Below are 27,749 nucleotides of genomic sequence, written 5' to 3'. Positions count from 1 at the left end.
GTAAGAACAGAATCCCTGCTCACAGGAAATGAATGTTAAATGTTAATGTCCTTTCTTCTCCTTTCTCTTCTAATGCTCAGGAATATGAGTCAAATGTGTATTTTCTTTTTTTTTTAACAACTTTATTGGAGTATAATTGCTTTACAATGATGTGTTAGTTGCTGCTGTATAACAAAGTGAATCAGCTATACATATACATATAACCCCATATCTCCTCCCTCTTGCATCTCCCTCCCACCCTCCCTATCCCACCCCTCTAGGTGGTCACAAAGCACCGAGCTGATCTCCCTATGCTATGTGGCTGCTTCCCACTAGCTAGCTATTTTACATTTGGTAGTGTATATAAGTCCATGCCACTCTCTCTCCAAATGTGTATTTTCATATGTGTCCACTAAAGAGTAAAGTCATGGTAAAGAAATAAAAAATCTGGATTCTAAAATGTATATAATATATGCTCTTGATTACATTACAATAGTCACAGAACAAAGAATAAATCTGTTTTTTCCTACTTTCAAAATTATTTATAATGAGTGTATTCCTTTTATTACCAGAAAAACAAATAAATGGTGCTAAAACTGCCATGCAGAGAGACTTTGAACATGATAAAACATGACCTTATATAGGCTAAGAGTAAGAAAATCAGAGGGAAACGGAGAAGCATTGGGGTGGGTACTGTACCTCGGACCACACGCCCGCCTCCCACACGGTCATGCAGTCCTGGCCCTCGCAGCGCTGGGTGGAGGCCGGCTTGGGCCCGACACAGTCCCTCTCCTGGGCTCTCATCAGGGTTCCATTGCTCAGCTGCTGGGTACAGGCCACTTGTCTGCTCTGCATCCCTTTTCCACAAGTTCGTGAACATGGGGTCCATTCTGTCATCATCCATCTAAAAGTAAAGCAAGAGTCACTGAGACAAGTTAAAAGATATCTACTTACTACATATTTTGACATGGCTAGAATTAGCAGAATGTTTACACAATAGATTTACACTTTTTTCCCCTTTTTTAACTAATATTTGAGTTTTCCCTAAGAAATCCAGGCTTTCTATTGCTTCTCCACACTTCTCATCTCAGGGCCTTGCTCTTATTAGAATCTCAAAGGATGTATTAGACTCTGTCCCTGTCATGCTGCACGCTTTGCCTGCTGCTGCCCGTCACATCATATTGCCATACTGAGGTGCCTAACAAGTACAAAATTGCTAACATACATGAGTTGGTCCTATTCTTTTCATTTTGAATCTTCACAATAACCCCACATGTTAGGTACTACAACTATCGTGGCCTTTTACAGAAAGGGAAACCAAGGCAAGGAGAGGTGTAGTAACTTACCAAAGGCCACAGGTTGTGGAGTCAGAAATTGAAATCAGGCTGCAGACTACCTCACAAAGAGACATGTGCAGGTATTTTCAAGTAAAAGAAGCCTTCCACAGAGAACTCCCTACTTCTCTGGAGGAAGTAATCACTAATGTATTATGCCCATCACCTGCAACCAGATTGCTGTTAACACGATAACATTTGCACTGCAGTACTGCCTCTAAGGAAGTTCCCGTCTGCTCATCTATCAAGTATAATGCAGACCTACCATTTTGCTTTGGAGTCCCCTAGTAGATTTTTCTTAAAGTGAATATTTATCTTCCAAATTTATTTCAGTTTCTGCTTCATCTTTCTGCACAAGGATACCTAGGCTATAAGCACAATTTAAACCCATCTATATGCCTTTCCCCTCAACTGGGGAACCAACCATGGAACTATGGAAGACACTACTGAAAAGAGAAGTATTTGCAATTTCATGAAATCCTAATTTTTTTTTTTTTTTTTTTTTTTTTTTTTTTTTTTTGCGGTATGCGGGCCTCTCACTGCTGTGGCCTCTCCCGTTGCGGAGCACAGGACGCGCAGGCCTAGCGGCCATGGCTCACGGGCTTAGTTGCTCCGCGGCATGTGGGATCTTCCCGGACCAGGGCACGAACCCGTGTCCCCTGCATCGGCAGGCGGATTCTCAACCACTGCGCCACCAGGGAAGCCCGAAATCCTAATTTTTTAAATAAAATAAATTTTAGAAATCCTTAGTATAACGATAAAAGGTTACTTTTTTCATTCCTTGGAAAGCTGCTGAAAAATAAGAACAAAAAAATGAAACATATTGTAGTGAGAGAAAACATTTTATATTTTAGAATTCACCTAATTGGGAATTATCTCATTTCCTCATCTTCCAGCCTCCTGCTTACAAAGCTATATACTAGTGCATTAATATATTTTATATTTGGTACATAGGGTTACATCAGGCCATTTGGTGACTTTTTCAAAAAATGTGAATGGTAATTAGAATGTTTTTTACCATGGTGGGGAAAAAAGAAGAAGAAAGAGGAACAAAAGTTATGCTATGCCAGTAAATCTTGGTAAGATTTCCTGTGATGATCCCTCAGGATTGCCCATGTCCATTTATTACTTTCCAGTATTTTGGTTAACCTCACTGACATTACTTCCTGGTGGTTCAAAATACACTGCCTCCTTTTCCAAGGGAAAGAAGATAATAATTGCTAACAAAAAGACTTCCAGTCTCCAGCTGCAAAAATTTCTCACTCAGAAATGTATCAACCTTTTAAAACTATTCATTTTACCAAGTCATTATCAAGGCGTTTTCCCCCAAGATAGCTGAGGTCAGTGAATGAACAATAAATGGTGTGTACTGTACATTCTGATTCTTCACAGACCAGGTTAGGAAGTGACAAATATGCTCTAGTCCTCAAATCCAGGTCATTCAAGATTCCTGATATATCAGAAAAAGCTCCTGCTCTTTTATCCAAATGGGAAAGTTAAATGGTATATAAAATAAATGGTGTTTTGAAACAGTTTAATAAATTATTTAACATAAGATAAATTAGCATTTTAATGTCTATTAAAAGAGATTAAAAAAAGAGAAAGATAATTCTTCGGAATAGTAATAACAACAACAAAAAAATCCAGGTTCTTTAGCTGATAGGGCAAAAGCTAAAAACTCAGCATCTGTTATCTGCCTAGCAATTAATGGAAAAGACCCAAGGACCTGACGGTAGGCAACAATATTTCCCTAAGTCACCCTTTCTGTTGATTACTACCCTGCCTTATAAAAACACGTAATTAAAGCAGCCGCATAGCACAGGGAGATCAGCTTGGTGCTTTGTGACCACCTAGAGAGGTGGGATAGGGAAGGTGGGAGGGAGGGAGATACAAGAGTGAAGAGATATGGGGACATAAGTATATGTATAACTGATTCACTTTGTTGTAAAGCAGAAACTAACACACCAATATAAAGCAATTATACTCCAATAAAGATGTTAAACAAAACAAAAACACCTAATTACAGAGTTCAGATGAAAAGCATATAGTCCGGCTCATGCAAAGGGCATTATTGAACATTATTGAAAGTAATGTACGTTCTTCTTTTGCATATTCTTTTACATACCATTCTTCTATTCTCTGTAAGCATAATTTTCCCTTTGAGGAGGAGGGAAGAATTGTTAGAGCACGAATGCAAAGAAAGGAAAAAGTAGATAATCAGCTTTTGATACCTTAAATACATACACTGAGTCTACAGAAAAGCAAGTCTTGAAATTTCAGCTTTGTAGAGGAAGACAAGATTTTCCAAATTCTTTTAAGCTCTGGTTAACATAGCATGAGCCAGATCTGGAGGGCTTAACAATTGAGTTTTGCAATAAGTCAGAAATAGAAGGAACTTGGGACGCAGTGCTACATCTGAAGGGAAAGGTAGGGGAAGAGGGAAACCAGAAGAACTGAGCATTAGAGATTACTGAAGACAGAAAAGCCTAAATATAGTTAATTGGCAACTCTGTTTGTCCCTCTCCTTTCACTTCCCCATACATTGTGGTGGAAGGTCAGGAGGAAGATTATATTAGTTAGAGAGCCATTCTGTCCCACAAAGTTTTGAGGACTTTTGACACTGGGGCTGAGTTCCACTCAAGCCCAACATTAATTTTTATATGAAAGCACAGAGATTTTTCGGAAGCCCTGTGCCTGAAACCATTCTGCACAGCCTTGCTGTAAGCCCACTCCCAAATCATACTAAGGTTCCATTCACCCATCTCTGCTGGTTACTGAGGCATAGCCTTTCTTTTTCACCACTTTAAGGTGCTCAGTATTGCAGTTCTATCCCTTACTCATGAGTTTCTTGCCTGCTTTGTTGCTTATTACTCACTGGGGAAGTCACATGGGACTGAAGCAACCAACTTTCGAATAACTAGGACCCAGGTTGGGAATCTGGTGATCAGAGATCAGGAACCAAACAGTTTGCCCTGGGGACTCTGGGGCGAGGAAGTGAGGATCTAGCCTTGGGGACCAGAAGAACCAAATGCCCCCACTGTTGTGTAGGGGACTGGGTCCTGGCCAGTCCCACTTTAGTTTATATCGTCATTGGCAAGTGCTTAAAACACCATTTTGGAGAATTTAGGAATGAGTAGCTGAATTCAACCAAATAACCAGATTTTTGAAGAGGTGACCAACAGGTTACCAGACAGTTTTAAATACTCCTCTGCCATGCAGTTAGGAGTTGTCTTCACACTGTGGACAGCAGCTAAAGTTGAGGTCAATCCTAACCTTGCTTTTCTAACACTCATTCCATCATGTTGATTATCTTTCTTTCTTAGACCTTGCTTATTTAAAGCCTTACATTTTGGTACATACCCACTGCATTGCTTTTAAGAAAATGGGATTTTGTTAATGAGTGGTGGGACAGGGTTACCTTGTTTGGCATGGTTGCTCATTGCACTTGCGAATCTGTGGCTCTGGCTTGGTTAAGTATTTGCATTTCTTATTGTCCACAATGCTGATATTTTTGTTCATGATTTTCGTGCAAGACACTGTTGTCTTCCTTTCTCCTGAAAAGAGCAAATAAACATAAAAAGAAATGTTATTTTAGGGCTCTATGCAGTGGACTTATTGCATAGTCTTATATGCATGTTTATTCGAGGTATTCCTAGACTTGTAATTTTCATATTTTAAACAAATTTTAGGTTAGATCAATGAGGATGATATTATTTATAATTTATATAACAAAATGTATCTCTAGGCTTAAGGAAGATAATGGTAATTTTTTTTCTTGTTAGCAATTAAATGGCAAGTTTTATAATACAAAGGGATTATGGTGCATAAGTTGATAAGATGTTATTTAAATATTTTTATAAAGGACTGCGCCATCTTTTAGCATTCAGCAGTGGAAAGCAGTATTTGTATGAAACCTTTGTGCTGTCATGAAAGCACATAAACATGCATATAAACATGTGCACATTTTATCATCTGGCTGTACACCATCAGGGGGTAAGTTATGGGAAGCAAGCTTATCTTGAATATAACTCAGACCTTTATTCTTGTCACTTCTGGTAAAGACCCCAAGAATTCAAGAAATCCTCATTCCCTAATGATTATCGTGTTCTCTAAGAGAAGCCATGGGAGTTTTCCCATTTTCCACCAGCTTTCAGAAAACTGGCTTTTCCCCTTTCTCTGGTAAGATAAAGTCTGATTATAAAAGGCAAAAATGACTATTTGTATGCTGTGTTCATTTTGCTTAGAGCCCTATAAGCATGCCTGCTTGACAACACTTTTATTATTTCATCTTACACTGAAAAAGCCTACTACATATGTGCTGATTCTGTTTCTCTAAAAAAGTTTAAATATCTATATAGGATTTAATAATTTAATTTAACTTGTTTGACATTATAAAATAATTAAATCAGCCAATAATTTTAAAGCCAGACAGGTCATGAAGGATTAAGAAAAGAAAAATCACAAGTCTTTTGGGTCGCTGTTGAAGGGCCCATTAGTTAGGATCCTATGACTATCATGCAATGATAATTAGGAAGCTCAGGGCATTCATACTGGTCATGCCAAACAGGACAGCCTGGGCTTGTGGCAGAGAGGTCATTCTGTTCTTTAATTAACAGAGAAGGAGGCTGGCATCAAGAAAGGATGCAGAGAGAGAGAGAGAGAGAGCGAGCGAGCTACTTTGAATAACTTTTGAATATCTTTTACTTTGACTTGAGGGGGATTGGGAGAGACAGGGGTAACCAAGTGGAAGGCAAAAGAATAGAAACAGGTTCAGGATCTTTCCTTGATTACCCTCTCAACAACACTGAGCATAGTCCCATGACAATTTGTAGTATAAAAACATGACTATATCTACATACATATGTGGATTAACTAATAATTATATCTGTGGTCACTGCATGTCATGTTATTGAAAACGTTTAGATCTTTAGTTCCATCTTCTAGCATAGGCAGCACAATGTTGGCTAATTATTTTCTATCTGGAGAATCCCAGAGATCTGGAGCAATGCATTTTTTTCTATGGGAGCTCAAGACAGACAAGAGTGCCGAGCAGGTAAAAGGTCTTTTCCTTTGAGAGGGAAAAGGCATGCCTTCAACCAGGACTCTGGCACTCAGTGAAAGGTGCACCAGTGGGCCAACAATGGGGAGGACCTTGAGATGGACATCCAACCATAGATAAGTAAAAGGTGCCCCCCAGGTGCTCCTTTCTCCACCGAGAAGTTGCCTTGGAACAAGGGTGCATGACTTGGTAAATGGAGCATGGGCTAGATTGCGGTCCCTGGGGCAAGGACTTTACGTGTAGTGCCAGCTGCCTAACTAATGCAACAGCCATGTCTCAGAGGTCCACTAGCCTGACCTGTGCAGCTCATGCAGTCAGGTAAGGTTATGCTAATGTGTAGAGGAAAGGCAACCTTACAAGCCCCAGGCAAATGTTTAAGGGCTGTCCAGGCTATTCCGTGGTAGGTCAAGAAGGGTGGGGTGAGGCATTAGACTTAATCATAATAGTGTTCAATACCCACCAACTTCAAATAATTTTAAAATAAGCTGCTAAAGAAGCAGAAATGACTTATGATGTTAATTTTTCTTCACAGAAAAAACTGGCTTTACTAGGTAGGAGTTACCTAAATGTGAAAATTTGGGAAGTTTTTGGTCAACTTCCACCTAGTTTCCTATGCCTCAGGTGCTCCTATATGACCTTTATGAAATAGGTATAACACAAATTTTGTATAATGCTAGCATATGTAAGTATTATTTCTACATGACAATGATGCCTACCTAAAAGGATTAAAATAAATGTTGCTTTTATGAAATATAAATATTAGTTTTAAAATCTAATTTAAAACCTCACAGTTATAAGACACTCTTTTATAGAATAGATGTAGTTGTCTAAACTAATTTAAATTTAATGCTTTTTGCCAACTACAGCACAAAAAGAAGACAAACAGACAATATCCAGAAAGCCTTTGCTGAACTTCAGTGTAGCCACGGAATGAGTAACTCAGAACTAATTACACTGCATTTTTTCCTTCACTCAGAAAATATCTAACCTTAGTTATGTTGGCCCAGAGGTAACATACTGAGCTTTTGAAAAAAAATCTTTTAAGTACTGATATATCAAAAGAGATACAGGTACTGGCACCACGACAGGCAGCACCCTATCCGTGCTCTAAAAAAGTATGAAGGCATGTGAGTATGAATTGGAACATTTCCATCCACATTGTAGCAAAGACCCTCACATCATAAGTGTTTTGGCAGCTAGAAGACGGATTAGCCCTACTTTTAAAAATTATTTTTATTTATTTATTTTTGCGGTACGCGGGCCTCTAACTGTTGTGGCCTTTCCCGTTGCGGAGCACAGGCTCCGGACGCGCAGGCTCAGCGGCCATGGCTCACGGGCCTAGCCGCTCCATGGCATGTGGGATCTTCCCGGACCGGGGCGCGAACCCGTGTCCTCTGCATCGGCAGGCGGACTCAACCACTGCACCACCAGGGAAGCCCTAGCCCTACTTTTAAAAAATTTCATTGAACAAAGACAAAAGAATCAAGAAAAGAAATCTAATGCTCAGCTACAGGCACACTATGCCTGTGAAAATACAACTAGGATCTTAAAGCCATACAGAAATGTTATTTGATTTTTTTCCTTTATATATTTTTATGTCCCAGCCAACACAGGAAATTTCCATTATAGCATCTAATAGCAGTATTTACAACGCATCCAGTACTGTGGAACCGAGGGATGAACAGAAAGTGATGGAGTAACTGGCCTTCTGCCTGAACCTTGAGTAGCTGCAAGCTGTTGACAGTGTATTATTTGCTTTATGGCAATTAATTTCATCTCTGAGTCATTCCCACTTAATCAGTATTGGGGAAATCTGTTTTGAACATAATTACAAATAAAATACAATAACCATTATATATTCATCTTATTACTAAATTTGGGCAAAATCTGAAAAGGAGGGGTGATTTTTATTTACTGATTCTTTGTTCTCTAAAGACACTGAACAGAGTGCATATTATGTTGTGTTCCTTCTTTTCCAATCTCAGTGATAAATTGATTTTTTTTCTATGCTCTGTATTTAACTCATGAAATGGAAATTTTTAATAAAACTATAGTCTACTCAGGTAGATCACATTTCTAAAACCTGCATCATACATGTAGAAACAATCTGGGGAGTGGGTTCAGTGTTTTAATACGCATAACTGAAATTCTCTGTATGTTATGGGACATTTCAAACTTTAAAAAAAATTTTTACTTTTTAATTTTGAAATAATTGTATACTCACATCTACTTGTGAGAAATAATAATCTGAATACCCTTTTCCAGTTCCCCACAGTGGTAATGACTTGCAAAACTATAGTACAGTATCACAACTAGCACATTGACATAGATATTGTCAAGATGTACAATATCTCCATCACCACAAGAATCCCGCCAGTTACCCTTTTAGAGCCACACCCACTTCCCCTACCATCCACCACTCAATAAGTCTGGCAGCTACTAACCTGTTCTCCATTCCTATAATATTTTCAAGAATGTTTTGAAAACTGTTATATACAGTGTATAACTTTTGGGGACTGACATTTTTACTCTGCATGATCCCCTTGGAGGTACATCTTCATTGTGGTATCAATCATTTGTTTCTTTTTACTACCAACTAGTAACTCCTGCTGTGGATGGACCACAATTTGTACAATAATTTATCTAAACGTTTTACTAAAACTGGGGAAGTCTATAAGAAAGAGACTATATATATATTCATCTGTCTTTACATTCTTCTTTAAAAATGTTTACTTAATTATTTTCTATTGAACTAACAATGACTAGCAAGCAATTGAACCAAAAGTAAAAATACTTTAATGAGGAAGGTCTTTTTTCTGAGCACTTCTTAGAGTTACATAAAATGGTGGTTATTTTTTAAGAATACATTTTTTTAACCTGAACAACTTCAAAAATCATGTCATGTCCTTTAATTTTTAGCCATTCTTTTTACATTTCTATAAAACATTTTTTCCCTCAAGGTTTGGGCTGAATATTAAAATGACATTTCATTTTTTATTTTAATACAAAATTGTATTTTGTATTGTTTATAACACTCAATAAACAATCCAATGTGATCTTGTCATTTTCATACACACAAATATTTTAATGGAATCCCCTAACCTTCAAGTTAAATTTAACTTGAGTGCTAGAATAACACTTAAGTACCTTCTTGAATTACCTTCTTTCTACTTTTTTTGTCAAATAATTTCCCACAGCTTGATCTTCATATTTTTCAGCCTAGTAATAAACATTCTCACTAACCCCAGGGCCTTTGCAACTATGCATATCCCTGGAGGCTTTTTACAACTCCCCATATCACTCTGTATGGTGTTTTTTTATTATCTAACCCCTACTAGGTGGATAGTAAATTTTCTAAAAACAGAAAGTACTCATCTTTGGATCATTCAGCAAAAGTGTGAGTACAGTCAGTATTGGTAAAGGAATCAACAAATGAAATATAAACATGTAATTCAAGCCCAAAGTACTTCCTGCACTAAGAGGTTCATCTCAACACTGTGTTTCCTAAGATGGTAAAAAATCATGTGCAAACTAAATGAATAATTATATATGGCAAATCTAATACATGGATTATTATTTAGGTGTTAAAATTCAAGTTTATAAAGAGTTTACTTAATATAAACATTCCTATTAATTTAAGTAAAGAAAGCATCAATAGGATACAAAATGGCACTAAATATTACTAAAACAAAATAATGCAGAGAAGAGCAAAGATATATTTTGGTGTGTTTTCTTTGGCTAATAACATTTACTTTGGTACATGCAAAGTGCCTGTGAAAGGGAAAAACAGGAAAAAAAAAAACAGCACCCTTAATAAGATACAGGTATTGGTATACTGAAATACTTCCTCATTTTGGACCCCCAAACTTGGATGCCTCCTGAGAACCTGGTCATGGACAAGGAAAGCCATGTCTAGAAGATATCATAATACAAGGCTTACAGCATGAGAGTCATAAGCTAGCAGGATTTGGACTAATGTGAAGAATGTGGAATGCTGACTTATTTTTTTCCCCTTCAAATTGTATCTATTCAGATTTCTTAAAAGCATGTTTAACTCTGCATTTATTTCAAAACACGTTATTAAATTTGGGGGCCTTCATTCAAGGTTTTATTTCATTAATTCATCTACTAGATAAAAGTCCTAGAGTAATGCAAGTGCTGTATATAGTATGTGGAATGCTGACTCCACAAAAACCCCTTAGATATTATGGAATGATAGATCCCTGATGCCTCTGAAGACCAAGATCATTTCAAACAGTCTTTTATGTCAAAAAAATCCTTTATCTACTGACCCCTACTTCTGAGGTGCAAAATAAATTTAAAACATCCCTTCAAAGATTTTTAGATATTTTAGAACACCAATGCAAAGTAAACATTTATTTCACAAATATGTTTTAAGATGTTTGAAAATAAAAGGACTAATATCAATGGGCAATGCTAAAGTACAAAATGATATACCCATTCAAATTTTTCTGGAACTATGATTTGAATTTGACAAGATCGTGATGAAAAGTGTACAGGTTAAACTGCTGGAAAAATTTACTTGAGATCACCAGCATTACTAGATATTTTAAAGTAATATTTCTTCTAAAAGAAGAAGTTTTTATATCTTAGACTTTTCTTATCTTGTAACAGCTGGTATTAATAAATTAATAGCAATGCATAATAAGTTAACTCTTATTTGGGTAATTTTAAAACTTAGTTTTAGATACTGATGTAAAAGATCATGATAAAAATTTAGCTACTGGACATTAGGTATTTTTAAAAAATTTCTTTTTCCCACTTATTTCCAGAATGTGATGCCTTAAAATTGTATTCAAAAAAATAACATGTCAAACACTGAAATTTTATACTGCCCTGTGACACTTTATTTGCTCTTTCTTGCTTAATATTTCTGTGAAGTAGAATAGTTCTATTATTCCTCTTTGCTGCTGAAGATAAATTTTGCATGAGTCTGTTTCCAATGTTCTGTGCTTTGAACTTACTCTCATCTAATTCATGAATATGCTGAAAGATTACAAAGCTCTTTCTGGCTATAAAATCGATGAAACAGAGTCAGAAATAATGCGATTCTTGAAACCTTGTCCATCCACTTTATTTATGAACTGCAAAGGAAAATAATATCCAAATGCCCAGAAATACTTTGGCATTGAAATGAATATACATCCTATTAACATAGAGATAATTGAAAACTGTTGACTAAACACAATGGAACAGATTTGAGAGAGAAGGTTTACTCAAGTGCAAATCATATAGAGGTTGCTTATAATTAGGACTATTTTATAAAATAAGTCATTTGAAATAAAAGTAAGGACATATCTAAATTCTTATTTAACATATTAAATAAAACATCTCTTTGAATCCAAAGAAAACCTATGTAGGGTTCCCTTTTCTCCACAACCTCTCCAGCATTTATTGTTTGTAGATGGGAGCGTAAACGGAGACAACCCCTATAGAAAACAGTAGAGAAGTTCCTTAAAAAACTAAAAATAGAACTACCATATGACCCAGCAATCCCTCTACTGGGCGTATACCCAGGGAAAACCATAATTCAAAAAGACACATGCACCCCAATGTTCATTGCAGCTCTATTTACAATATCCAGGACGTGGAAGCAACTTAAATGTCCATCAACAGAGGAATGGATAAAGAAGATGTGGTACATATATGCAGTGGAATATTAGCCATAAAAAGAAACAAAATTGGGTCATTTGTAGAGACGTGGATGGACCTAGAGACTGTCATACAGAGTGAAGTAAGCCAGAAAAACAAACATCGTATATTAACACATATGTGTGGAATCCAGAAAAATGGTATAGATGATCTTATTTGCAAAGTATAAATAGAGACACAGATGTAGAGAACGTATGGATACAGAGGGGGAAGGGGGGGTGGGAGGAACTGGAAGATTGGGATTGACACATATGTACTATTGATACTATGTATAAAATAAATAACTAATGAGAACATATTGTATAGCACAGGGAACCCTACTTAATGTACGGTGGGGACCTAAATGGGAAGGAAATCCCAAAAAGAGGAGATATAGGTATATGTACAGCTGAGTCATTTTGCTGTACAGTAGAAACTAACAACATTGTAAAGCAACTATACTCCAATAAAAATTAATTTTTTTTAAAAAACAAAGAAAACCTATGTAATCTCTAAGGGACATGCTACACATACTTTGTGGAAAGAAATGACGCTAAACCCCTGAACTGCTCTTGAAGGAAGTATATGACATGGAGGAAAGAAGACTTGAACTCTGGAGTCCTGGATTCTAATGTTGGCTCCTCCCACGCTGGGCCTGTGACCTTGGGAAGTCTCAATCTCTAAGGCACTTCACTTTTCTCATGTTAATAATTATGAAGTTATGCTTAAGAATATCTAAAAGCCCTTCTGACCTTGAAACTAAAATAGTTTACAATGAACCTCTATTTCTTAAGGCCTGACAATTGACAAAACATATTCTAGGTTGCAATTAATGTGATTTTGGAAAAAATTTTTAACCCTAAAAATTCGCTTGTTCAAACTGGAGACTGACAAGTTCTGTATGTTTACTTCCGAAGGTTTTACTAGAGCACAATTATGGCAGGATGAAAAAAAAAATGAGTATAATAAAATTCACTGGGCAAACATTTTCCTGTCTAGAGTCTCAGATGTAAACAGATTTTAATGACTGCCTTTCAGTGCAATAACAGGAACCAGCAACCTTTTCACTGCTCCATTTCCTGATAACCCATCATGGAATGGCAACTGAATTATATTAAAGAAGAAAGTTCTAACTCTGTGGATCTTCACTTTAAATGTGTTTGTTTCTATTTGTGTTTTTGTTTTTTATGGATAGGGGATGTGAAGCAGAACCCCTTAAGTGAAATGGGCCCTGACATCAGTAAGAAATGGCAGAAGCAGAGGAATAGGAATTTGGGTGTACATGGGGTCATCAACAGGAGAGGACTGAGGACACAGGATCCCAAGTCACATGTTGATAATGGGACCCCAGGGAAACATGGCCAATGAAAATTTCACTGTGCCAAGGATGACTGCTACAAGCTTTTAAATTGTGAGTGACTAGAAATCCTTTTGTTATAATTACTCTGTACCCCTGGGAGCAAAGTCTGCTCTTTATAATCTCTCCCTTCCCCTGCCCACCATGTTGCCTTTGCTCTGGTGACCCCAGAGCTCCAGGTGCTCCAGCAAAATCTGCTCCTCCCCAGCCTCCACACATCTGGATGTTCCCGGTACCCTTTTTCTCTCTCCCGAGGACACTGTTTCTTGCTTCCGTTACAGCCGCCAGTGGGGGGTTCATTTTCTTGCTTACACCCCATACCTTGGCATCTAGAGGCAGCATGGGTGTCCATGCCCCTCGCTGTCACCACCAGACCATTCTCCCTTCCTTCTACCTAAACCTACAGCTTTGGAGCAGACTATGCAGTGCAGTCCCCTTCTTGCTTAACTGAACACCAACCCCTGATTCAATCTCTCTTTTTACTCTAAGATTTTACCTCCTGGATTATTGTTCTATTTTCTAATACTGCTCCTAACACCTTTTTTGGTAATTATTATAGCCCTTTGAACGATTCTTCCAACACTGAGGCCTCTCAGTTCCGGACACACTTCCCTTCCCAAAGATCTGTACTTTCACTTCACTGAAGCCACTAACTCTCCTGGTCTCGTTATTACTAATAACTATATCCACTCCATACTCTTAGCTCTATTTTCTGTCACCATCTCCTGTATTTCCGCCCTCTCCCTTAAGTACCCTGAGTCTAAAAGTTGTTTAACTCCACCACGCCCTAAAATCCATTAGTGCTACCATCTTTTCACTGTCTTTCAAAGTCCTTTGTAGTTTTACTTTCCTCCTTATACAACTAAATTCCACGGCCAATCATTTTCAACTCCTTACATACAACCTCAGGTCAAACGGATTCTCCTTTTGTTTTATTATACTCACATGGTAATTCCAAAACTTGTACCACAAGTGCATCTGTATGCTATGCATAGCTGGAGGGTAAGTATCATTATGATATATGTGTCAAGCTAAATTCATGACTGTCAACTTCAAGTGGACCATCAATGCTACCATAAAGTCAAAATACATGTACCATTTCATTCATTCTCTCATTCTCTTAAGTGACCACTTCACATCTCCTCTCTTTTCAAAATTCCCATATCTCCTTTCTCACTTTTAATTGCAGCAAAATGGCCTTTACTGATAAAATAGATGCAACCAAAAGAGTACCACCATAAGTTTCCAACATCTGCTTCTGTTCAAAATACTATATTTTCTCCTGTTACTAGTGATGGGCTCTCCATATTTCTATCCAAAGCCAACTATTCCATTCCATCCATCCTGCCAACTTAAGGATATCACTCCAGATATTTTTTGCTCTCTCCTTTACACCACCAGTTTTCTGTTCTATTCTAGAAAACCCACATTGGGAAATCATCATGTATAATTTCCCCTATTAAAAACAACAACAAACTCTTTGATTCATATTCCCTTCCAGCTAATGCCACATTTCTCTGCTTTCTTGTTTCAGCAAAATTTCCTATTACCTTGAGTCCTTTCTTCAATTTATCACATGCTATTTTCTCTTGAATTTACTCCACTTAGTCTTTTGAGCCAAATCATTAAAAGTAATTTTGACAGTCATCATTGACCTCTATGTTTCAAATATAAAAATATAATATATTTTGAAATACAATAAATATATTTGAATGTAATAGTCAATTTCAATGCACATTATTTTTGACTTATTAGCACCTCTTGATACAGTCGATCATTCTCTCTTTCTTGTAATAAATACTTTCTCACTTGCCTTACAGAAAAGCATTCTCATTTGCATGTTTTTTCTCCAATGTTGTTAGTTACTTATTTTAATATGCTTTGTTGGTTTCTTCCCATCTCTCTGAAATCTAAATGGTATAGTGTCTCAAGTAAATATAAAAGTGTAAGTATATGACATAACAACCTGTATGGTGTCTAGGGCAGCCCCCGTAAGTGTTAATATTTATGCAAAGCAATGCAATGAGTGATCATATTGAGTGACATATGTAACAACTGTACATAGCCTTTCTTCAATTCATGCCAGATTTTGCTGCAAAATAATTCAGGCATTTAGGCACTAAATGTGTCACAAAAAACTTTCAGTTTCCAATCCTTTATGGAGTTTAAAATTTTAGATAAGGGGTTATGGACCTGTCTTAATTATCAATGGTTAATCAGAAAAGAAGCTGTTTTGGAAAGATAAATACTGAAAAATACTTCACCTCCTCCACACGTGGCATCGCAATCTTCCCAGCCTGTGTGTGTCCACATGAAAAGGGGTTCAGGTGCTTTGGAGCTCTGATTCTCTGGTAGAGGGTCTGAAGGGATAGTGTATTCATAATGAAGACCATAATTCTGGTCTTGAAACAGTAGCACCTATAATATATAAAAGTGATCAAGGCAGATGGATCAAAGTAGAGCATATTCAATGTAAAGCATAAAACTAAGCATACGAATACCTTAAGATGCTTTTTGCATGGTGTGCATGCTCCTTTAATACATAGTAGACGAGATATTATGCTTAAATATTAAAATTGTCCTACTTCTGAAATCACTGGAGTTACACACTTACCTTTGAGCTAAAGACAGCATGAAAAAATAGCCCACCTGAATAAGGTCAGAGATACCACATTACTTTCTCCCAAGTTGATGGACTAGACAGTCTCTCAAAGCATGGTACATGTATGAGATGACTTTAGTAGGGGGGACAGGGACATGTGTCCTACATAACATCAAGATATAACCCACAATCTAATATCAAATGAAGCCGTTCCACTCATATAAAAGAGAAAGATGAATAATAAGTCCCTGTTTCAACAGAGGAAGAGAAGATTTGGGGAATCATTTCACTCCATAAGGGTAGAGAACTTCTAAGCCAATTAGAGGACAAAAATTTTATTCCATGTATGCTTACAGTTAAACTTTGGTAAGGTTACTAATTTTCCATTTATAATAAAGATCATTTTCTTTGAAAAGAAATTTATGTTAAAAAGAACTTCTAAATGCAAATTAACTTAATAATGGTACAGTTATGTACAGTTATGTTTACAGTTATGTAAACAGTGTAAGAAACCATAAAGGATGTATGAGAATGATTGAACTTTGGGCTACATTGGACTAAACCATAAGCAGGGACCATGTCTGCTTTGTTCTCCCATGGTACCCAGTATCAAGCTAAGAACTGCATCATCATGGGCAAGCATACATATTTTAAATGAAAGAAAAATACCTGAAATATACTCATTTTAAATAAAAGAATGAATGAGAATATATGTTTCTTTATAAATACATTTTCACCAAATATGTCAAACAGGCCCATGGAATATATCACTTCTATGGATCTGAGGATTTATGGAAGCAGTCTATATGACACACTGTGATGTATAAAAACATATATATCTAAATTTTAAATTATGTTAAAGTATTAGAAAACTTAAATATTTAATCTGTATCAAGGTGGTTATAATGACAGGTTACAGAGTTAACAATTAATAGGAAAAAATTTAAATAAGCCCAGGGTTAATTTTCTTTACTTCTTTTTCTTAAGATTCTGCCTCAATATATTACCAGAAATACTAAGATACATTTTAATATGTGGACTGGGGAACTAGTATGATGACACTATAAACCAACTATATCAACAATAAAAATAATACTTTAAAAATTCATATATACTAACATACTGGGTGCTACTTCTAAGTATATCACAGTGCTTATTTTCGCTTTAAATATCTCATTTCATGTTGCCAGTGATTTTTCAGCTAAATGAGTTAAAAAAGAGAGAGATGGACTCACCTTGTTTATGGAAATAACCAGACTATTACATGATTTTTAAATTGATGAAATAAACATATAAATAAATCATTTGCCAACTTATTTAATTAAATGAAATCATGTCTTTTTTTCTTAAAAAACAACCTTTTCATCGATAGAACTTTAGATTGTCCTTGAATAGCTAATGCCATTTAAAATAAAGACATTGGCTACAAAATCATTAGCTCTTTCTTAAACCATTTGAACTTGGCAGTATTCTTTGCAAGGAAAGTGTGACCGCGTTACAGTTGAGGGGCACATACTGAAGCATGGCAGCAGAAGGTATTGCCTTTCAAAATTCAGTACCAGCTTTCAATCTGTAATAGTCATTAAAGAAAAATATCTTAGAAGTGCAGTTTCCCTTGGATTACTGAATAAATCCAGGTCACATAGATGCCTTCTTTTAGACATAGTTCACTGACTTTAATTATGTTTCATGCTTCCAGGAAAAACCTTGGTAATTACCAGTCAGATTAAAGATTCTACAGCAAGGAAACTCTCTGCCCAACACTGAGGTCTCACATATATTGTTTTAAGATTCTGAATTAGAGGCTCACTAAAAGAGCCTCAGTCTTCTTCCATTAAAAAAAACGTAGTTTACATTCATGTAAGGGAGGCAACCTGATGGCATTTTCTGCAACCCAATCATTAAACAAATGTTTGTTGTTGATAATGTTGTTATTCTAAATGACCCAGTCATGGAAAGAGCCAGATATTGGTCATACAATGTTTGTTTAGTCATTTTTTTTTTTCCTCTCTCCAGATGGCAGAGGGCACAGAGTGGAGTTTCCAATTCAAATCAAATAAAAGGATCCAGAGGAACTGTGGGGAAATGAACAAAATAATTATTTAAAGTATACGCATACTCATGATCCAAGGCTGTCTGGTGTAAAGAACTTAGATTTAAGCTTTGCATCAGGAGCGGGAGCATGGAAGATGGATTAACACCTGGTTTATTCAAAGCTAAGTAATTTACTGGGAGGCAATGAGCACAGTATTTAACTTTTACATAGTGTTTTCTAATCTGTAAAGTGGTGTAATAATAATACATACTACACAGGGTTATTTTGAGGATTAAATGCTATAATGAACATAAAGCACTGTTGGATAGGGTCTGACGCTCAGTGCTTGATGGTGTATATTATTACTAGTATTAAGATTCGGAACAGAAGGCCCCCATGCAACTCACCCTGCTCCCTTTATGCATATTCCTGTTGGTAAAGTCTATTGACTGCAGTTCTCTAAAACATTCTTACTTGAAATGTGGTCAGTGGACCAGCAGTAGTGGCATCACCTGGGAGGTGGTTAGAAATGCAGGTCTCAGGTTCCTCCCCAGAATATGCATTTTAACAAGAACCCCAGGTGATTTGCAGGCATGTTAAAGTAGGAAAAGCAAATGGGCCAGTATGAGATTTGAACCTCTGGCTGCTATACTGGCAACACAGATGTCTCCAGTTGAGGAAGAATTCAACTTTAATTGTGTGGAGATATTAAATAATGTGGCACACCACACTCCAAATAAATAGTCAGTTGACTGTATTTTAGAGTTGTTTTTATGTGTGGACTCAAAGAGGTGTTGAAGTGTGTGAATCTCAGACTTTGCCACCAGAAGAAAAAAACTGAGCCATTAGCATTGACTGGAATGCTCAAGGTCAAAAGAGGCATGTGAACCTGCCATGAGCGAGGGCACAGAGCCCCAATGTCCTGATATTTTCACTCCAAACTCAGACCTAGTCTTCTGCTACATGGTAAAGAAACTTATTATCCCCAAAATTCAAATTATCGTAATTCTTTACAGGAATCACTTAACCTAGTAAGAACACAATGGGGTAATTGGAAGCCTTGTTAGATATTTACCAAACGTTTTCCCCTGGGACCAATACCATTTTATCAAAGGTGTTTTACACAGATTCAAGGAATGCCCATTTCACAATGTACGAAATGCTAGGGTTTGCCATATTATAGCACTCTATAGACATCCACTCTGGTTAGTAAACACATGCTTTTAGGGAAAGAGGAACCTTATTGCCTACTAATTCACTTCTACTGTGAATCTGTGAATTCCCTAAAATATTGTGTTCCTTTTGTAATAATTTCCATTTTTAGACATCTGGATTTCAAACACATTAAAAAACCCACCTCTTAAATAATTTGAAATGTTTACTTGACAATTCAAATTTGGAAAAAAGATAAGAGAAGGCACGGTGGGAATGTCCTTTGTCATAGGAAGCTGATTATGCAATGTTACCGATTCATTCCCTCATACCAGGAGGTGTAATGGTGATGTAGTAGGACCTTTGGCGGAGATCTTCTCCCAGAGACCTCGTCTTACATAATGGACAGTAGTTCCCGCTATGTTGAATGCTCCAGAGTGTTCAATCTTCCAGTCACTATTAATAGACTGTTTTCCAGTGTCTCGGAGAGCTATAAAAGGTTATAAAATATTATGAGATTAACAAGTCAGCATCATTAATCACTAACCACTTTGCATGATTTTGTTAAAAGCATTTCATTCATTTCTAAACTAAAGGGTCAACACTCCCTGATGTAAAACATGAGGCATCTCCTCTTTGGGAAAGTCTGCAATCATAGCAAATGCCACAGGAAGTTCTCCTCTCTCCTGAAGCTGTCCACAAACCATAGAGTCACGTTTATCCTTGCCTCCTCCAAACTCCTTTGAACACTTGATGTCTATAACCATATTTTGTGTCCCTTAATCATTTATTCTTTAACAACATATTATTATTTTAAAGGCTATGTGTGTCTGTATTGTCTATGCAATGATCCTATGAACAATGTGAAGGCTTGTACTACATCTTATACATGCTCTGTATCTCCTATGCCATGCAGGAAAGAGTGTGATGACAGAAAGATCATGACATGGAGTGTTAACTAACAGATCAGAATGACAGGGTTGAAACACAAAAGACCCCAAATAGCCAAAGCAATCTTGAGAACGAAAAATGGAGCTGGAGGAATCAGGCTCCCTGACTTCAGACTATACTACAAGCCTACAGTAATCAAGACAGTATGGTACTGGCACAAAAACAGAAATATAGATCAATGGAACAGGATAGAAAGCCCAGAGATAAACCCACACACATATGGTCACCTTATCTTTGATAAAGGAGGCAAGGATATACAGTGGAGAAAAGACAGCCTCTTCAATAAGGGGTGCTGGGAAAACTGGACAGCTACCTGTAAAAGTATGAAATTAGAACACTCTCTAACACCACACACAAAAATAAACTCAAAATGAGTTAAAGACCTACATGTAAGGCCAGACACTATCAAACTCCTAGAGGAAAACATAGGCAGAACACTCTATGACATCAATCACAGCAAGATCCTTTTTGATCCATCTCCTAGAGAAATGGAAATAAAAACAAAAATAAAAAAATGGGACCTAATGAAACTTAAAAGCTTTTGCACAGCAAAGGATAGCATAAAGAAGACCAAAAGACAACCCTCAGAATGGGAGAAAATATTTGCAAATGAAGCAACTGACAAAGGATTAATATCCAAAATTTATAAGCAACTCATGCAGCTCAATAACAAAAAAACAAACAACGCAATCCAAAAATGGGCAGAAGAATTAAATAGACATTTCCCCAAAGAAGATATACAGATTGCCAACAAACACATGAAAGAATGCTCAACATCATTAATCATTAGAGAAATGCAAACCAAAACTACAATGAGATATCATTTCACACCGGCCAGATTGGTCATCATCAAAAACTATAGAAACAATAAATGCTGGAGAGGGTGTGGAGAAAAGGGAACACTCTTGCAATGTTGGTGGGAATGTAAAATGATACAGCCACTATGGAGAACAGTATGGAGGTTCCTTAAAAAACTACAAATAGAACTACCATACGACCCCGCAATCCCACTACTGGGCATATACCCTGAGAAAACCATAATTCAAAAAGAGTCATGTACCAAAATGTTTATTGCAGTTCTATTTACGATAGCCAGCACATGGAAGCAACCTAAGTGTCCATCAACAGATGAATGGATAAAGAAGATGTGGCACATATATGCAATGGAATATTACTCAGCCATAAAAAGAAACGAAATTGAGTTATTTGTAGTGAGGTGGATAGACCTGGAGTCTGTCATACAGAGTGAAGTAAGTCAGAAGGAGAAAAACAAATACCATATGCTAACACATATATATGGAATCTAAGAAAAAAAAAATGTCATGAAGAGATTAGTGGTAGGACGGGAATAAAACACAGACCTACTAGAGCATGGACTTGAGGATATGGGGAGGGGGAAGGGTAAGCTGTGACAAAGTGAGAGAGTGGCAGGGACATATACACACTACCAAATGTAAATTAGATAGCTAGTGGGAAGCTGCCGCATAGCACAGGGAGTTCACCTCTGTGCTTTGTGACCACCTAGAGGGGTGGGATAGGGAGGGTGGGAGGGAGGGTGATGCAAGAGGGAAGAGATATGGGAACATATGTATATGTATAACTGATTCACTTTGTTGTAAAGGAGAAACTAACACACTATTGTAAAACAGTTATACTCAAATAAAGATGTTTAAAAAAAAGAATGACAGGTTTATATTCAATATAAAACAATTCAAAGATAATGTGTTAGTTCTAAAAACAGAACTCAGAACCTTTAAATATCCCTAGTTTGTGATTTTATTGTGTACAAGAATGGAGGATAAATGCTAATTCTCACCTACAAACAGCCATCATTTGTATGAAATTTTGTGGAGTAACTTTGTTTACCTATACTTTTTTTTCTCTTTTTCTTTTTTGACCTGATCTGTGCTACTATTTAAATGAGATTCATAACATGGAAGTGACATGCCATGATTATCATTTAAAATTAAGGATTCCTTCTGTTTTTTCCAAATGATTTTTTTTTAATTTAAACTTTAAACTCTTCCATATAATTGAATTTCCCTTTCAAAAACATTTACATGAAGATTCATCGAAGGTTTTTATGTCATAATGTTATGCAAATGTTTTGATAATAAGCCAATAAATCTTCCAAAATATTATTTAAGCTAATCTCTATTTATTGAATGTTTGAGGATTTCCAACTTTTTAATATTGTAAATAACGTTCAGATAAATACATTGTACACTAAATATTTGTATACCTGAATACTTCCCTTGGATAGATTCCCAGATTTGGAGTTAGAGTCAAAGAAATCAAACATTTAAAGATTTGGAAAAACAATTTCAAATTGATTTCCATAAAGTTTGCAAGAATTTATGCTTTCATAACAGTGACTGAGAGTGTCCATTTCTGAACTCCTTGAAAGCACCTTTCTCTTGTATAATATTTAATCATGCCTAAATCATTGCTTATCAAGCATCTGCTATAAATCAGGAAATACTCAAAGTTCTGGGACTTGCCAAATGAACAATAGAAATATGTTCTCTGGCTTCATAGAACTTATCATCTAACTAGCAATCCAGATATTAATCAAGTCATAAGTAACCAGCTAATTATAATTACGCTGAAACTTGTGAGGGAGGAATCAGGAAAGGCTTGCCTGAAGGATGTCATTTATGGAGGATGCTAGCCAGGGGAAAAGAGAAGCATAGAAGGAGTGTTCAAGACTGAGGGAACTACAGATGCCAAGGTCACCATTGCAGCTTGGTGAGAATCAGGTAGCAAATGTGCAGATGCCACATGTACTGAAGTGGATCATGAACTCATAAGGCTGGAGAGTAAGGAATAGGCAGACCTTATAGGCCTTGTTAACTTTTAGAGGCTTTTTCCTAAGAAAAAATATAAAACTATACAAGATTTTGAACAATATTGTACAGAAAATGGACTTGCATAGGACAAATCTGTATAGAGAAGACAGAATAGTAGCCCAATGGAAAGTAATGGTGGCTTGGCTTAAGGTAGTAGAGAGAAGTACAAAGAGGAATTTAGGAGTGAAATTCATAAAATATGATGATGACTTGGTTGTCTTGTGTGAAAGGAAGTGTCAGGGATGATGCCAGGTTTCTAGTATGAGAAACAGTGGGTTATAAAAGCAAACAGTAAGATTGGAAAGGCTAGCAAAAAAATGATTGAGGAGAAATATCAAGATTTGAATTTTGCACAATCCAGATTTTTAGAAAAGTCTCCTTTTGCTATTGAGGTTAAAGATATTTTTCATTTGCTTATTAGTTATTTGCCTTTTAAATTTAAATTAATTAAGCAAATTATAAATTATCTGTGAAGGTTTTTTGGTCCACTAAGAAATTTTTATGGACTTTATATTCTCATTATTAAAAGCAACATGTTAATAAAATTATTGAAATTTTACTTAATTTCTACCAAGTAATATCTTTATCACATACTGCATATAAAGTATAATGTTTTAGATAAAATATTAAGCATAAATATTTTCAGATGTATGAAAAATATACAAGTACTAATGTTTACCTTGAATTTTAAACTTGAAAGGGAAATACATTGCCAGAAAACTCTCAACACTTTGCAAATAGCTCTTACCATCTACAAATGGATATACTTCTGATAATGCTAGATTGATTAAAAAAATAATGATTTTGCCTAAAAGGTAAAGTACGTCCTTGTATTTCTCTAAGGTCTATTAAATATTCTGAGAGTCTTTTTGGCCTAGATTTGTACTGCAGCCAGTATAATTCCATTTTTTTTTCCTGTATCTCAACATATATTCATGGCACTATTATAAAGGAATATTTCCTGAAAATCTCTAAGAAAAATGCCTTAAAAACCTTTTGTGGTGACTATAGTATAATGTTGAGACTCAACCGGTATTCTGGAATTCAGCATTCCCCACCCAAATGCCACGTGCATGTATCTGAAAACCCACACAATTTATAAGCTTAAGAGCAACCTTATATGCAGACTCAATACTCTGGGTGTGTGGTGTTTCCTGGTTTTGGTTTTTAATTCATTAGCTTTAAAAACATTTTTAGAAAATCTGTTTCTGGCCATAGCTGTATAACTGGAATTGCACTATCTCTCCCCCTGTAAACAACTAGAAAACTAGACAGTATATGAAACAACTGTTCCCAGACACTGGACAATGGACAACAGAGAACTGTGATCCTTAAGAGGAGGAGACCCAATGCTCTCTAAAATTACTTGACTTTCTGCCTGAAGATATTTAGCAGGCCACACCACAGAGAGGGGAAACTCAAGCAGAGCACAGATAAAGAGGGCTTCAGCGAGATGAGGACACAGAGAATGGAGTTCAAACTGGCTAAGGCAGCTGGAATCTGTTTTATTGAGTACTGGAGAAGACGGAGCAACACAGCGACGAGCTTCAAAATATTTCATAAGTTGACATAGTATGAGGGACATAACCTAGAGGATTTCACTTATTTATGCTTACTGTGTAGAAACCTCTTATTTATGCTGCAAGAGCCTCCTTATATATGCTCACTGTTTACACTTAACTATCAGCCCTATCATTTATCAGTTCATCTTACTGTCTGTCTTTGAGCCCTTAAAGTCTTTCGTTTCCACTTTTACGTCTCTTTTGGAGGTTACCTTAAACCTTACTGGTTTATGCAATGACCCAAGGGAAAGAAATGGGAATAACCAGGTACCTGGCAGGTAGAACACAATAGAGTTTTGACAGGACACAGGGAATATGGGCGGCAGGGGGGTAGTGTCAAGTGTACGCTATTTCACAATTATCTTTTTGTTTTCTATTACAGAAGTTAACTACCTTCTAATTCCTACAACACTATCCATTAACATCAAGCAGCATGGTATTATACCAAATATTGGCAACTTAAAATTCTACAACAGAATTTCTTAGAGCCACTCAAAAATAACTGTTTCATTTGTTTCATCCTTCATCTGTCAAAAATTTTTGTGGCAGAAACTATCATGGTAGTTTAAAGGAGAATTATCTGTTTACTTGCACTATTCTTTTAAAGTCCTGAGTTTCTATAAATCCTATAGTTAACTGATTATTACTAAATTCTTAAGAAACATAGTAAGTCTTTTTCTTAAAAGTTTTGGTATTTTTCAAGGAAATGAAGTGAACCATTAACAAACAGAATGCATTTTTTTCTATGATATGGTAATTAGGAAAACCAACCAAAATACGAATATGATAAAAGCGAAAGAAAAAAGTCTGCAAAGGTGTTCCTTTGAGCCTGAAACTAAATATTGTACTAAGCTGCAAATAAGTGGGGTGAAATTCTGCAAGGCTGGGAAAAGAGTAACTACCTAGGACCTGTAAACTGCATAACTACTGGAGCTTGCATAGGGTTGGAAGACGTATGCACTCTATGCTATCAGAGTGAAGATATCTTACTGAACATACAGACTCTTCAGAGGAGAACCTAGAAAGGCTGCATATTAGAAATAAAGCTGGTCTAGTCCTAGAATAAAGGCTCCCTGAAAAGGGAGGGTAGGCACAAAAATTATTTGAAGATATAGTGTTCAAAATTTTTCCAAATCTGATAAAAACCATAAACCTACAGATCTGAGAAGTACATCGGAACCCAAACAGGATAAGCATAAAGAAAGCCATACCAAAGCACAATACAATCAAACCGCTGGCACACAATGATAGGGAGAACAATCTTACTAGTGGCCATATTTAAAATAGATAACCAACAAGGACTTAACTGTATAGCACAGGGAAATCTACTCAATGTTATCTACAACCTAAATGGGAAAGGAATTTGAAAAAGAATAAATACATGTATACGTATAACTGAATCACTTTGCTGTACACCTGAAACTAACACAACATTGTTAATCAACTATACACCAGTATAAAATTAAAAGTGAAAAAAATAAAAGATAAAAAGCATGGAATCATAAAAAAAATAGTGGTCATAAAGGCAACAGACATATTAGATATAGGGGAAAAAAGATTTAAGAATTCCCTGGATATACCATTACAACTAATGCAAGCCAGAAGACAATGAAATGTTACCTTAAAGTGAGAAAAACAAAACAAAGTAAAACAAAACAAAATAAAGAATTCTATATTCAGTGAAAATATCCTTCACATATGAAGGTGAAATAAATATACTGTCAGAGAAACAAAATCTGAGAAATTTGGCTGCCAGCAGACTTGTTCTACAAGAAGTATTAAAGGATGTTCTTCAGGCTAAAAGAACATGGTTCTAGATGGAAACAGGTGTCTATGTGAAGGCATGAAGAATACTGGTACTGGTAAATGTACAAAAATATCTAAGCAGGTCCTTATTAGTTGTCTATTTTATAAGGGCCTACTGTATAGCACAGGGAACTCTTCTCAATACTCTGTAATGATCTACATGGGAAAAGAATCTAAAAAAGTGATATGTTTAACTGACTCACTTTGCTGTACATCAGAAACTAACACAACATTTTAAATCAACTATCCTTAAATAAAAATTTTAAAAAATTAAAAAATAAAATAAAAATATACATAATTATTTCATTCATAAGTTCTTTATAGTATAATTAACTACTTAAAGCATAAATAGTTACAAGGTATTTTGGTGCTTAAAGCATATGCAGAAATAAGTTGATTATATAAAATGTAGAAATAAAGTGTATAATAGCACAAAGGAGGGGAAGGAGGAAAAGGAAACTAAACTGTTCTAAGGACTTATATTACATGTAAAGTGGCACAATATAATCTGAAGGGAGACTATAATAAGTTAAAAACTCATACAGTAAAGCAATCAATGAAAATATAAAATATGAGCTATACATGGCTGATAAGCAAATAAAGGAGATTAATGGAATACTAAAAAAAAAAATCCAACAGAAGCCAGATTAAGAGGAAAAAGGGAATAGAAAGGAATGAAATACTAGAAAAATTCAATATTCATATAATTATATTATGTTTAAATGTACTATGATATTAGTTAGGATAGATTATCAGGCCAGAGGGCCAACTATATTCAATTTACAAGAATGTACTTTAAAAAAAATGTACTTTAAAAATGAAAGATAGAGAGATTAAACCTAAAAGGATAAAAAGAGTTAAGCATGCAACACCAATCAGAAAAGATGTATTGGCTATAATAATATCAGATAGCATGGACTTCAGGTCAAGGAATATTCTAAGATCAAGAGAGAAGTTTTTAAAATGTCATTTAAACTTAAATTACTTTAAATGTAAAATCTCAAATGACATTTAAAATTTATTAAGAAGATAATAAAATCATAAGTATATAACAAAGTATCAAAATGCACAAAGCAAAAACTAACATAATTGAAAGAAGATATAGAAAAATTCAGTTTTAATCAGAGATTTCAATATTTCTCTTTCCTTAGATGATAAAAGAATATAGAACACTTGAACCAAATGGAGCCAACCGATATTTAGAGAAGAGTCAGCAATTGCAGAATATAATTTTTTTCAAGTATAAATGAAACATTAACCAATACAAGCCATAGGGCATGAAACAAGTCTCAGTTGAAATCAGGCAGTACAGCTGACCCTTGAACATGTATGTGAACTGCGTGGGCCACTTTATACATGGATTTTTTTCAATGTTAAATACTTCACTACTACATGATCTCCCATCCCCACC

General features: G+C 35.9%; 1 protein-coding gene across 1 annotated transcript in view; it reads right to left on the bottom strand.

Annotated features, from left to right (window-relative positions):
- ADAMTS19 (ADAM metallopeptidase with thrombospondin type 1 motif 19) overlaps positions 1-27,749 on the bottom strand; it is a 274,741-nt gene that overhangs the window by 26,062 nt on the left and 220,930 nt on the right. The window contains exons 17-20 of the mRNA XM_059061851.2: positions 19,503-19,660; positions 15,646-15,799; positions 4,732-4,867; positions 679-883 (exon numbers count right to left, since the gene is read on the bottom strand). Of these exons, the coding sequence (XP_058917834.1) occupies positions 679-883; positions 4,732-4,867; positions 15,646-15,799; positions 19,503-19,660 (653 nt within the window). The remainder of the gene's footprint in view (positions 1-678; positions 884-4,731; positions 4,868-15,645; positions 15,800-19,502; positions 19,661-27,749) is intronic.

This window comes from Kogia breviceps, chromosome 4 (genome assembly GCF_026419965.1).
Source record: "Kogia breviceps isolate mKogBre1 chromosome 4, mKogBre1 haplotype 1, whole genome shotgun sequence".
In the NCBI taxonomy this organism is placed as follows: Eukaryota; Metazoa; Chordata; class Mammalia; order Artiodactyla; family Physeteridae; genus Kogia; species Kogia breviceps.
The sequence above is the reverse complement of the archived record's forward strand: the minus strand, read 5'-3'. Positions and strand labels throughout refer to the sequence as shown.